Here is a 14,465-nt window from a genome sequence, read left to right as displayed (position 1 = left end):
AGTTTAATGTTTCAAGGCTAAGCCTTGTTGTACTGACCAGAGTAGGTACAGTACCTAACCTAGCTAACATTACCAAAGTCAGCTTATTTATACAATTCAGTATTCAAAACAACAATTTGATTGGTTGAGAATAATATTGTATATACCATGCAATAAGTAAGAAAGACAGTAACTTTTAACTGTTAACTTAGATTACCGTAAATACCCATCCTATTACATGTCTATATATTCAGTCTCTATTGATGCAAAAATATGAGTGGTCTGACACAACAACAACCACTTTCAAATAACTGAAAACTGGTATTTCTTTGTTTTGACAGGTTTGACTGTATCTGTTAAAGAATGCATATTTCTCAAATTCTGATATATATATATTTTCAGGTGATGTGATAAACAGGAACCGGACATGAAATCAGTGTAACTCGACATTTCGGTCCTCTAAGTCAGATGTGTACAAAAAGTTCTACCTCGTTTTAATTGAAAATGGCAGTCTCTTTGATGATTTTCATTGTAACCTTGCTCCTGATTGGTCAAGTGTTTACCCAAGATGCAATAGTATTTTACAGTGTCAGGGAGGAACTTCCTGTTGATACTTATATTGGCAGTATTGGTCTGGACAGCAAACTATTCTCAAACATTACCACGGATCGATACAATGACCTCCAATATAGAATTTCTACTGAAATAAGCAACACTGCAACATATTTTAAAATTGATACAAATGGTCTTTTGTTTATACGTAATAAAATTGACAGAGAAAATATCGAATTTTGCGATGATGACTGTTTTCTAGAATTCAATGTTATTGTCTATGAATTAGTGGAACCAACCTATCTTATAAAAGTTCAAATTGAAGTTCAAGATAGAAATGACAATGCTCCAGAATTTCTGCCAATCGCAAGTCCAGTTCAGGTTCTGGAATCCCTTAGTGTTGGTTCAGTTATCATAACCGGAGCTGCAATTGATCTTGATCAAGGGAAAGATAACTCTGTTCAAACTTATCGTTTAAAGCCGGACTATGGCATATTTAATCTCACTGTAATGGACAATATGGATTTTCAGATCCGTCTGACTAAATCCTTAGACAGAGAAACAGAGCCATTTTATCAAATTGTCGTATTTGCAATGGATGGCGGTGACCAACCACTGACAGGAACAGTAACCATAGATATTGAAGTAACTGATGACAATGATAACGCGCCTATATTTTCAGAACAACTTTACAACATATCCGTGTATGAAAACGTGGCTGTAGATTCAGTAATACTTAAACTATCTGCCAATGACATGGACGAATATGATAATGGAAAAGTTTCATACAAATTCAGCAATCGTATCTCAAATAAAATATCTGAGCTACTTCGCGTTAATTCAACAAGTGGTGAAATTTACACGATTGGTGTGTTGGATTTTGAAACGGATAAAGAGCTTAACCTTCAAGTGGTGGCATACGATCATGGAATCATTTCAAAATCATCAACAGCGAGCGTAATTATTAAGATTATGGACATCAACGATAATGCACCGATTATCAATTTAAACGGGATACAGGAAGTGCTATCTGAGTCTTCAAGTATCGGACAGTTTGTTGCTCACGTTGAAATTAAGGACCTTGATTCTGGTATGAATGGAAAAGTTTTTTGTAATGTTTTCGACAATTTTTTCAAGCTTGAAACAATGGGTAGTGAAAATTATTACAAAATCGTGTTGAACCGGACATTGGATCATGATAGTAAGGCATATCACAATGTTACGATTTTATGTCAGGATCTCGGCGACTTACCGAAACAAACATTTGCGAGTTTCTTTGTTCAAGTAAGGGATATTAATGACAATGCCCCAGTATTTACAGCATCAGTTTATGCAATATCGGTTGTTGAAAATAACAACAAAGGTGCTTCTATTATCAGTATTTTGGCAATAGATAAAGATAGCAGTCTTAATGGACAGGTTTATTACTCGCTCCATGTAGAATCGCAAGGACTGTTTGTTGTCGATTCGACTACAGGGCTCATTAGTGCAAACGTTAGTCTAGATCGTGAAACTCATGGGGAAGAAAGTATATTTCGAGTGTTTGCCACCGATAGAGGGGAACCAGCACATACTGCTACTGGGACAGTGGTCGTGAATATTCTTGATTTGAACGATAATGATCCAAAATTCAGTAGTGACCCATTTTATCTGGATATTCTAGAAAATCAACGAGTTGGATCAGTTGTAGGAAATGTGTCCGCCTCAGATCCAGATGCTGCTTTAAATGGAACATTCTATTTTAAATTTCCGGAAGAACCGAATATCCAGGAATACTTTGAATTTCATGACTCTGGGGTTATTAAAACAAAAAAGATGCTTGATCGTGAGTCAATTATGATACATGAATTTTATGTACATGCAGTCGATATGGGTGGGCGAACTAGTTCTGCTCTTGTTTTTGTAAATGTTAAAGATGTAAACGATAATGTTCCGGAAATAATCTACCCCAATGAGTATGATAACACTATCAGCATCCCATTCACACTTAAAGAAAATTCTGAGGTAATTGAAATTGATGCAAGGGACTATGACAGTGGTGTGAATTCTAAACTTTATTATTTCATTGACGAGAATAATGCAAGCTATGCATTTAATATAGACAGTAAATCGGGAAAAATGTTTTTAAACAAAAGTTTACATCAAAAGGATGTTGGACAAACATTAAGATTTAAAATACGTGTAAAAGACGGAGGTGCACCGCCTTTAGAATCTTCGATAGATTTATATATTCAGGTCATAGACGGCCCACTTGCTGCCTCTGTAAATTTTAACTTGTGGATTGTGATCGGAATTATAATTTTCACAGCAGTTGTTTCTGTGATTATGATTATCATTATCGTTAAAATTTGCTGGTGTAACAGACTGAAGTCCTCGACAGGAAGTACGTCAGATATCATCATGGAATCAAATGAAGTTGATCCCCGACTTATAGATTCCTCATCGTCTGCTTCAACTTCATCGAAAGATTCAAATGGAAATGAAAAGATTAAGGACGAAAGTCTTCATATTCAAGATGGCTACCAGAAAGGTTACTACAATAATCTAGACGAGACTGGTTACTTTACGAACTCAAGTTTAAACTCAATCGACAATCAGATGTATATAGAACAAGTTAAACAGGTATGACCAAAAAAATCTTACTTTTTTTAAAATTTCTGATATTACAGGTAAAATTTGGTGGTTATCATGTTGCTGGATCTGCTCTTATAAGGCATTGGGAGTAAGAACCTGAGCATGAGACTGGGGTGTGCCCTTCTTGGAGAGACCCATCATGTAGCAGAATACAATTTATGGTTAATTAAATACAGGATACTTCTCAGATTTGTAAGTCCAGGGTGGCTGGTTCAATCCTAATGGGCAAGATGACAATTGTCCTTGGACATTGTGTCTTATTGTCATTAATGTGGGATAAGTAGGTGGCGCTCTATTGAGAAAAAATTGATAATTACTTGTTAGTTATGTAGGCTACCTGGTAAGGTGGAATGACTGCAGAGATATGACCAAAAATGTGTTAACATAAAAAAAACAATGGATAAACAAAATTATGATTCATGATGAAAATTAGGGGAGATAACAAGTTGTTCCTGCATTATTTAGAGAGTTACAGTTTTAACAATACAGGTAAATCTGCTAAAAACATCATGTCCAAATGAAAGTTGAAATTTTTGAGACTGGTTTTACAATGTCATTTTTTAAGTTGAACATTTTTTGAAAGCTCTAGCATCATAGATGGATGGCCTATACAACCATTCTAGTGCCAGGCCAGTGTACACCTTGATACCATCTGATCTGAGCTTCTGTATTGTTGGCTTAGTTTTTATTTCTTTAACTCTTAACCATGCTAATTTATAATCTTAAATGGAATATCTTTCAATCTGGACAAAAGAATTTGTCATTGTTTGGAAAGTTTTTAAAATAAGTATAATTGACTGAGTCGCGAACAGTGCAGACCATGATCAGAAAGCATGGATGTGCTTAACTGATCTTGATTGGGTCACTAGTTGCATGGGTAGAATCTATTTCGATAATAATATCATTGGCAAATCACATGATGAGTTTTTGTTTTAAGACTAATTTGTGAAATCAATAATTAATCTGTTGAATAAAATAAAAAAGAAAAAATGAAAAAAAAAACCACAAAAAAGAGAGAAACACACGCAATTGTAATAGCTTCCAAAAAACTAATTTTCTTAACTTTAAGTTTTAAGCTAAGTGGATTAACGATTCTCCTGGATTATTCATGCATTTCAAATATGAGCATGAACAAAAGTAATAAAAAAACAAAAGCAGACAAATTGAAATTAGAAAATTGCATGAAAAGTTGCATTTCAGTTTTCTGGCTCCGACAGGACTTGTGAAATATAATCAAAATTACAAAATCTGATCAAAGAGAGTAACAGAAGAATTTTTTTTTCAATTTACCATTTTCTTTCACTCATGTAATTATTTAATATATTAAGCAATAGCCTTTAATCCTTTTAAGTCAAATCTTGGCATAAAGCATCAAAAAGATATTTTTAAGGTGTACCTATAATTTTAAATCAATTAAAACCAAATTATTACAATTTAATTACAAAGTAAACATTTTAAAAATCAACGCAAAAGTGGCAAAAGTTTGTTTCATAACAAGTCCTTGAACGATTACGATACATGTATACTGATATCGTACAGATTGTTGTTTACACGATCGCTTCAGTCGAGATTAATACATTTTCGTGCCATACGACACTTTCATGACACTCGGCAATAATCGTTTCAAGTACATAAAAGAAGTGAAATTAGTTTTAATTACTTCTAATTAAGAAAAAGAGGACAATTCGTTCATTGTCATAACAAGGGCTTATTTGCGCCCAATTTAAATCGAGAAAAAACAATTTTCAAAAGGCTGGTTTAGGATAACGACTGAAAGGAAAAAGTAGGAAACAAACATAACACAAGTAAAAAAGCGCCGCAAAGGAGTCAAAATAAGATATTGTAAATTAGTTAATTGGACAGTGAACAATATGGTTGTGACAATGCTATCATTTTGTTATAAATTATGGTAAAGAAAAAAAAATCAAATTTCAAAGTAGGGACTAGTTCTTTTTCCTTTTCTTCATTTTAATTTTAGCTTTTGTTCTGGTATTGATAATTACAGTTATTTTGACATTAGTAATGATAATTTGTGGGTCTTCAGATAATGACTATAGTCTTCAACATGGGTTCAAGGTACCAGGCTTTGTCATTTTTACAGACTTGTTGAGACGCTGGCCCCTTTTTGACAAATGACTAATCCCTTAAAACATGTGTTCAAAAGAAGAATTTCTTTCATATGCATGATTAATAATTTTGTGAGTGACTAATTCATGTTAGTTGAATTCCTGTTTTAAAATTTGTTGAAAAAAAAAACGATGCAAAGAAATTTAAATATATACATGTGTATTTGTTCAAAAACAAATTTGTAAGTGTCACAGTAGTTGTAGAATTAAAGTGAAACATACTTAAGGAACTTTGCAAAAAAATAATTCAAATCATTAAATTTTACGTAATGCATTAAGTTTATGATTCATATGTTATCTAGGAAAATATCTTCCCAGGCATTAAATATACAAAAGTTCAAAATTATGCATGCATGCAATTTTTCCTTACCGTTTTAAACTGATCATGCTTTGAATTTGAAATGATCCATTATTAGGTTTTAAGAGAGTTCCATGTGTACATGTCCCTTATCGCTCTAGGTTCAAATCCTACTAATGTGACTCTGGATTCTTTTATATGGAGAAGATTTCCAGTTATCTGACAGAAGGTTGGTGGTTCTTTTCGGATTGAGGCCTCCGTGGCTTGGTGCTTAAGGTTGCCGACTTCAAATCACTTTCCTGATGATCACTCAGGAACGTTTGATTTTATCATGTCAGCAAGCTATCCAGCTAGCTAAAATGAGCCGCGCAATGACAAAACCAACATAATGGGTTTGCGACCAGCATGGATCCAGACCAGCCTGCACATCTGCGCAGTCTGATCAGGATCCATGCTGTTCGCTATCAGTTTCCCTACTTGTTATACGGTTTGTAAGCGAACAGCATGGATCCTGATCAGACTGCGTGGATGCGCAGGCTGGTCTGGATCCATGCTGGTCGCAAACCCATTATGTTGGTTTTGTCATGACGCGGCTCAAAATTAATAATGTTGGTGTTTCTGCTCAAGATTGAAAAATTTACAAATTCATTACCTGAGGTTTTCCTGCACCAGTATAGCAGGATAGTCACCATTTGACTGTGAGTAAGAGAGCCAGCATTACACTGATATTCGGAACTGGCTTTTTAACTTATTTTTTTACATTATTGTGATTTCAGTTTGGTTACGAGCTTCAGAAGAAAATAGATGAGACAAACAGTGATAACTCTGGTGAGATAGGAACCAGGGACAGTGGTCAAGGTGGTAGTGATGTTGATATTAATAGCCTGACAGAGTTACCTGTCCTTGATATTCCAGGTAAGCAAGAGTTTTCTCCCTTTTATGGTCTGGTTTTTCATGGTTCTTTTTCAAGGGTGTAAGAGAAATTGATTAATAAAGGACATAAAGGCCATGTGAATGCAAAATGAAATGCAGTGACATTGAAGTTATAAATCTAATGTCTTTTTGTGGTTTTATAAAAAATACATTTTTAAGTGTTTATGCAGAAAAAATTAAATTCCTATTAAATTCCAATTTTCAGAGGTCAGAGGTAAGTGACTCAAGGTCATGAAATTAATCCATGGGTCATATGGGTTCTAGCAAAGGAAAGAATTCAGACATTGTTAAAATTATTAAAAATACTAATTTTGTAGTTTTGAAAAAAATAATTTACATGGTTGTTTTTTTTTAACTTGAAACACAGGCATTTGGTACATTTGTCTTGCCAATAGTGGTCAGATTATCATAAAATAACCTCCCCTTGATCACCAAGTCCACCAACTTTTTACCTTATATAAATTACATGTATATACGATGTATAGTTAACAGTTGCAGGATAGTAATTTTGTTCTTGATTATCAAGGGGATATAATTCCGACCATTATTGGCAAGATAAATGTGCTGAAGCCTGTGAGTTTGAACAGTTTTCTGACTTTCTGATTCATGAAACTGACAATAGTCTGATAAATCTTGTCTTACAAGTTTAGAAATTGTTAAAATCTTAAATATATATTTCATCAAATTATATCATTTTAATTTCAGAAAGTCCAAACGGCAATTTTTTGCCTCCGCCATGTGCAGATATCAACAGTGAATACATAGATGGAAGTGGACATAGAAACGACTTTTACAATGACAAGTTACCTCCCTTTACTCATCAGACATATATTGAAAACTCTATAAATAGTAACAGTGACAGTGATCAGTCATTTTACCCTAGAACTGCAGTCAGTTTTTGTAATTATCCTACAAAAACTGCAGAGAGGAGAGAAATCTCAAAGTTGCGAAAAAGTCAAAAACGGGTCATGTTTAGTGATGACCTTGAAAACTCACAGTCAAGTGAAAGGTCAAATATTTTATCAACATATTCAAACTCTGATGTAGGTCAAAGTAGTGAATCAATTTTAAAACCGCGTAAATTTCATCGAATGCTCAGTGAGGACATTACAAGTTCAACGGGTCAAATTAATCGTGGTAACGATTGGTTAAGACGTTCTGCAGATAGTTTCGCAAGACGGCCAAATAACGACAAAATATACAATCAGTTACCTAGCAACCAGATCAAATTTGGAACAGGAAATGACTTTAGAAATAGGCCAATGGGTAGCAATATTAAAACATATTTAGAAAAAGTAATGGAAAAATCAAAATCGAGTAGTTCAAGTGATAGTAATGTGCCAAAATGGTCGGAAAGTGATACCGTATATTCAGTTGACACATTAATGTCGGATTCTACATACAGAGATAGTGACAGTATTATGACATCGGGAACGTATGATTTGAATTCAATTAATCTTGCCAGTCCGTCATTTTCAGATGATGCTTTTTCAAGAGACATTGAAATATAAATATGTTAATATATATTGTCATAATATTTAAGTGACTCACTTTATGATATCATCTCAAAAATGTTTCTTTTGTTCTGCATTCTTTAAAATGACAAATAGATATCTGACAGATTTCTGTAGATATCTTATACATGTAATATTTTAAAAATTCATAAAGATATGTAAGACGACCAAACACTTCAAAAACAGTGATGAAAAATTAAATTTTTCTGTTCATTTTTACTGACTTTAGAAAATAAAATCACTGCAATTATTTGTCATGTTCAGTGCACAACTCCTTTGTTCTAAAAATTTCAATGTACCAGTACATAGTTTTGTTACACCTTTCAAAGAGTACCTTTAACTGAGTATGTTTAAGAAAATTTACTACATGTATTTTCCTTGATCAGGGTAAAATATTCGTGATTTTTACTTTGTTTTAAACATCTTTTTGGGATGATTCATGTAAGTAACAGCTACATATTATTTATACATGTATTCATTTTCAGTGCACTGTTGTAATTTAGGTAAAATCTTTTTCATGCATTTTACTCTATTCTTATACATGTATTGGTAAAATGAAGAAGTTAAAAGAATATCACAAAATTTCATTGAAATATGTGAAGTATATTGAACTAGAGAATTCAAAATCTATTTAACCGAAGAACATGTACATATGTCCAGATTTAAATTATGTTTACATGTAGTATATACATGTTGTTAAGATCCTAAATAATATTTGTTAGCGAAAATATTTGTATATTGCTGTAAATACACTTTTAATATAGTATGTATTTATTCTGGAAAGAGTTAGATCATTTCTTTATTTGCAGGTAATGTTTTTTTTTATATTTCATATACATTCAACTTTATGTGAAACATATTGCAGTTTTTTTTGTATAAATTCAGTTTTGAATCTTTATTTTATATTTTATTTTATTTATTTTATGTGGTGGTCAAAAAGCTTGTGCTCAATATTTTGTAAGAATTATATTTGTAGAATCATTTTTAGATTCTTGGTATATGAATTAAATGCTCATATTATGAATAAATTAAATGAATGCCAATATTTTGTGGTTATAATTATCTCCCTTAATGCACAACTTAGTCTAGTATGTGTTACTTCCCTTTTGTGTTTTAAGGGGAGTTACTCTTATCACCTTTTTTTATATCTTTTATAAGAGTAGTTTCCCTTTGATCTGTATATGTATAAAATTTTAAATAGCTTTTGATTAAGACAGTGGGAAATGTATTGAAATAAATACTTCATTTGAAATCAGGCATACACATTTTCATAGATAAATCCCTTAAATTCATTATTAAATGTTTTAAAATGAAATAAAAAAAATACAGTAGGTGAAAGGTTATTGGAATGGACTTGTCTTTTGCTGAGTTCAGAACTGTTCCATTTTACGTTTTAGGTAAAAGAAATACAAAAATAATAAAAATAATCAGTAAACAAACTACAGTTTAGTTAGGCTTCACTTACTGTCCTGACTGATGGAATGTCATATTAAAATAGAAATGAGTTGGCAATTGTTATGTTTCTCGATTTATTTCAAATTAAAAATTACTGTGACTTGTTATAGTGCCTCAATATATTTCTTGTTTGTTACTACTAGATGTTTGGGTGCCTAAATTAATAATTCAACCTGTGTATATCCTGTAAAACCAAGTGTACAAAAGGTGAATATCAAGTATATAACAGATGAATATCTAGTGTACATAAGACATATATCAAGTGTACATAAAGTAAATGAAGTCTGACAAGACTGTGTACTGCAACTATTTTACCATTCTGATACAACAAAACACTATATATCAACAATGGGCTGTTGAAAATCTAAAGCAAGCCAAGTCCATTGCACTTATTGTGGGCAGGTTCATAATGAAAAGTATCTCTGCGATTTTATGCACTTTGATAAAACATTAGTAAAAATATCTAATATTTCTCCTAACTTTGTGAGATATAGCCAATATTCCTTTAAAAACAAATATCCTCGTTGTGTCTATTGTCAATTGTTATATATTAAGGAGTGGCCTAGTGGTTAAGGTGATTGTCGGTCAACCAAGGGGTCATGGACCCAAGCCTTTCTCTCGTCACAACCAGGTTTTCCTAATGACAACAGTACATTTAGTTCCAGGAAATGGATTTGAGACGTTCATTAAAGCATCTGCGTCTGCTGCAGGAGTAAGTGTGGCCTTCGGTGCTCCCATTGGTGGAGTACTCTTCAGTTTGGAGGAGGTGAGTGTCTCATGCTCAGCAAAATTTACTGTGCTTCATAAAACACATGAAGCATGTTGTTGAGGCATAAAGTCAGTGATTTTTCTCACTTAATTGGCAAGAGGCTTTATCCTCTTGATTTTTGGAAAAATTATCGCTAAAATTGCTTATTTTTGAAGTAAAAAAGCAGGTTTTAGTTCAGATTTTTGAGAAAACTGCATTATTTTATGGAAAATTTCAATTGGGAAGAGGCCTATTAGTTTACTATAAACAGGAGTATCCATTGGTGTTACAGTATTCATGATTATCTGTCTATCCAGATTGCTAACAGAAAGTAGAAATTTCTACCCAGTCAGCCTACTTATTCAAACTTGATTTTATACTTAAATTTAATAATTTAAGTCCTCCTTTTAAACAGTACATGCCTCCAGATAAGCCATATTATTTCAAGAAAATCAGCCTTGTGTAAAATGTACTAATATTTAAAGAAAAGAAGAAATATACACAATTTAATAGGTAATTTCCAAGTTATGTGCAATTAATGACTGATTTCCAGCATATATTAACATATTTCTACTGCATCACTAAAAACAGTAAAATGGCTAGTTTTGCATATTCTCACATATGTTTGGTACTGTACTCACAAGTGATCTAAAACAGATATTTAAACTAATCAAATATTTTCATCATCTCTTTGGTCAATCTTTAGATAGCAAGTGATATGAAAAAGTTAATATTTACAGACTTCTTGTGAAAATGGAAACACCATGTTATTTTTCCCCAACTCCTGGAAATCTCACATAATTATGTAATCATAAGGGATACACAAAATCTAGACAGCATGATTTCACATAGCAAAACATCCCAGTAACAATTTTGCAATAAAACATCAACAAATGTAAAGCAGCTTTACTGATGGAAGATCTTGGTGAACCCTCTGTGCATTACTTCAGGTACAAGCACTGGCACAGTGTAGAACCAACCACCCGATAGCTTCCTCATATGGAAAGGTCGCAGGTGGATTTGGACCCACAATGGTGAGAGGGGCAAGAGGTTCAAAGTCACCATCATTAACCATTCAGCAATGTGGGAGCCATACAATCGCTGTCATATACATGTATCGTCCTTCAAGCTTCCAACAAGTACATAAGGACAGAATCAACAGAAACATGTACTATAAATAACTCATTTTTATGAAGAAAGAAAAAGTAAAACAAACACAAATTTCATTTGATTTTTTGTATTTTTTGCATCATTTATGAAGTCACACATTGTGACCACAGATATCATTACACAAGAATGTTTTATACACTCAATAATCTATACAAAATTGTACAAAAATTTTATCAACAATCATGAGTAAAACAACAGTGAAAAAAGGTCAGTAAGAACATTATAGAGTCCAGCTGAATTTTTATAATATATATGGCAATATAAAAGAACTTGAAAAATGTTTAATTTGATTTTTTTTTTTAAAACAAACTTTCTCGTTAGGTAACTTAATTTGATATCTATTCAAGGTGGATTTTGAAATTCCATTTCGGCAACAGTTCTGAAATTTTAAGAATAAAACTTTTGAACGAAAAAAAAAATGTTTTTGTTTATTTTAATGGTGATCTTCAGTTTAAAAGAACATTTTAATCTTTTTAAACCAAATTTGTCAATACTTTCATTATTTACGTAAAAAAAACTAAATTCAAATGGACTCCTAGAATTTAATAAAACAAAGTGACTGTAAAATACATACAGTGATTTACTAAGTTAAAACTGAAGTTGCAGGTCTACTTTTCTTTTTAAAATCTGTCGATTAAATAAAAATGGAATCTTTTTCTATGGATAATAGATTACATGATTTGTTCAACTCCATAAAATACCTGTGGCATTTTCTTTTATTATTTCATTATTTAAATCAAAGCCACGTTCCTCTTAAGTTAAAACTGACAATTATAAAAAGCTATAAAAAAAAGTGTGTCAAAATACTGCCCCTTTGCAGTGCCACTCTTTAAAATTAAAAAGTTACACCTAAAAATCCCCGAAACTAAAACCAAGAACAAATAACAAAATGAACGAATTCACAACTTTTTTCATTAATACTGTATTCAAAACTCACTCAATTTTGCATTTTCAATTAAAACTGCTGTACCTAAAAAAATGAGTAAAATAAATTCTTCTATGCCTGCTGCCTGTTAGATAATGTGCATTAATTTACATAATTAGTAGTAACTCATTTGCATATCTTACATATTCAAAGATTCTGGCTTATTTGCATATCATACATATTCACAGATTCTATACAATTTTCAGACATACAAAAAAGGAAAGGTAAGAGAATCACATATAAGATGAAGAAAAACATTCAAAGAATACATTTTTCATATTATTCAAAACAGAGTCTTGATGTTCTACATTTTTTACTTTCATATTCCTGATTTCTGAAAATTTTGAAATTACCAAATACAATTGTGGCGACCAAAAATAAAAAGACAAATATTTTCTGCGATACATTTTATATACCATTACTTAAATAACCAATCAGTGAAGTTTTTATAAAAGTACATAATACTGCACAGATGCACCAATCAGAGACAATCATTCATTTTTGGTTTTTAAAAATTTCTTGAAAAAAAAAATTTTAATGAAAAAAATGTAAAATCTTCATGTTTTTCACCATCAGAGAACAAACAAAATAGCACATTTATATTCAATTATGTCACAACATCCAATTAATATCATTTTTAATGTTTACAACGTAAATGTTCTAAATCGAAATGTGTTTTCCTTCAGTTTTTTTAACATTTCATAGTTCATTCTAATTTTGGAAATTCCCTTTATGAGACAATGTGTCCATCAGTGATGAGATCCACTACAGGGGTAATATCTGGAACTGATGATCATGATGATGATTGATTTGATGATAAATGATTGATGAATGATTGAATGTGTTCATCACTAAAAGCAAATATCTTGAGGTACATTTGTTATTTCATAAGAAGCAATCTAATTGGTTGATATTGATCATGTGACATATTACTGACCAATCAAGTAGCACCTTTTAACTTGATTATCAAGACCATCTGAAATGATTTTGATGTAATTTAGCATCTTAAATAAGTTAAATATCAAAATTGGCACATTTTTGCACTTTTGAAAGTGTCTGTTTTGAAATGAAAAGGGAAGCAACTTTTCATTACACTATGACATCTTTGAAGAAGAGTTCATCAATTTCATTGCACAAGTCGTCTGGGTTAATAGTGTAACTTCCCGAAGTAGTTGTACTCGCGTCATCACGGCACGTTGTTGCCATCTCACTCATGGTCTCTATGTCACCAACGGAATACCCGATCCCTGGCGTTGTCATTTGTGTCTCTAAGAACGTGTCTCTAGCACTATTCCCACTTATTGTGAACAGTTCTTGCTGTTTTAGCGGGGTTTTATACATGGTTGAACTTGACACAGGACTAGATGGCAGCATTTTACCGTAACTAGCTACCGTAGTATTTGCAGTTACACTATCGTCACTAAAACTAATGTTTCTCGGAAAACTGTCTGTTGGAATGGGTGGTGGGGGTCGCCGTGGTAACATCTGGTTGTGTCTCGACCTGTGACTGTGGCGGTTACTGTAGTAATTAAACTGTTTGCCTTCTTCTGAAATAACAAATACAATACATTAAATATTTTGATTTTAATGTAAAACAGAAGAATTTCATGCTATAATTTACAGCAAGATTTGAGAAGAAAACCTTCAAGTATGACTATTAATGTAAACACTGTAAGCGATAATCAATACTCTATATAAATAGCATTGATGATGAAATAAGATTATTCATTAGACATGTATAATTATCTGTTTCTTAAATATGATGGTCATTTTTATCATACGATTACGATGTCAATTATCTTCTATACATTATTATTGTGTAACATAACAACTCATTAACAACGGTAAGACATATATTGTACCAGGGGTTTCTACTGATTTTTAATAATGAAACGTAAATTATCACAAAAAAGAACAATACAACAATACTTGTGTTAAAATAAACTCTTCTGGGGTAAAAGAAAATACATCAATGTATCTAAATTTAATCTGATTACATAATTTTAGTCAGTAGCCGATTAGTTCTAACACTGTCAAAACAGGGGTGTTGTGATTTTTACTCCTATCATACCAAAAAGTTTCATGAAAATAAAAAGGGGTCTGCAAATATTCTGGGCACTTAATAAATTTT

The 14,465-nt window shown here is 32.1% G+C and overlaps 2 protein-coding genes across 4 annotated transcripts in view; one reads left to right on the top strand and one right to left on the bottom strand.

The window, feature by feature from the left end:
* Positions 1-428: 428 nt before the first annotated feature.
* LOC132732571 (protocadherin beta-15-like) lies at positions 429-8,066 on the top strand. Its single transcript, XM_060719050.1, has 3 exons — positions 429-3,153; positions 6,366-6,504; positions 7,228-8,066. Exons 1-3 carry the CDS (start codon positions 484-486, stop codon positions 8,031-8,033), a joined length of 3,615 nt encoding a protein of 1,204 aa, XP_060575033.1. The 5' UTR covers positions 429-483; the 3' UTR covers positions 8,034-8,066.
* Positions 8,067-12,382: 4,316 nt separating this feature from the next.
* LOC132732572 (protocadherin-11 X-linked-like) overlaps positions 12,383-14,465 on the bottom strand; it is a 42,633-nt gene continuing 40,550 nt past the window's right edge. Inside the window, exon 6 of one of the 3 annotated variants that reach the window (XM_060719051.1) lies at positions 12,383-13,881. In XM_060719051.1, the coding sequence (XP_060575034.1) occupies positions 13,424-13,881 (458 nt within the window). In that variant the 3' untranslated portion in view covers positions 12,383-13,423. The remainder of the gene's footprint in view (positions 13,882-14,465) is intronic. The other 2 variants (XM_060719053.1, XM_060719052.1) reach the window with 2 other exon arrangements.

The sequence above is a fragment of the Ruditapes philippinarum genome, unplaced genomic scaffold (assembly GCF_026571515.1).
Source record: "Ruditapes philippinarum isolate M1 unplaced genomic scaffold, ASM2657151v2 ctg5139_1_1_1_1, whole genome shotgun sequence".
NCBI lineage: Eukaryota > Metazoa > Mollusca > Bivalvia > Venerida > Veneridae > Ruditapes > Ruditapes philippinarum.
This window is presented reverse-complemented; position numbering and strand designations above follow the sequence as displayed.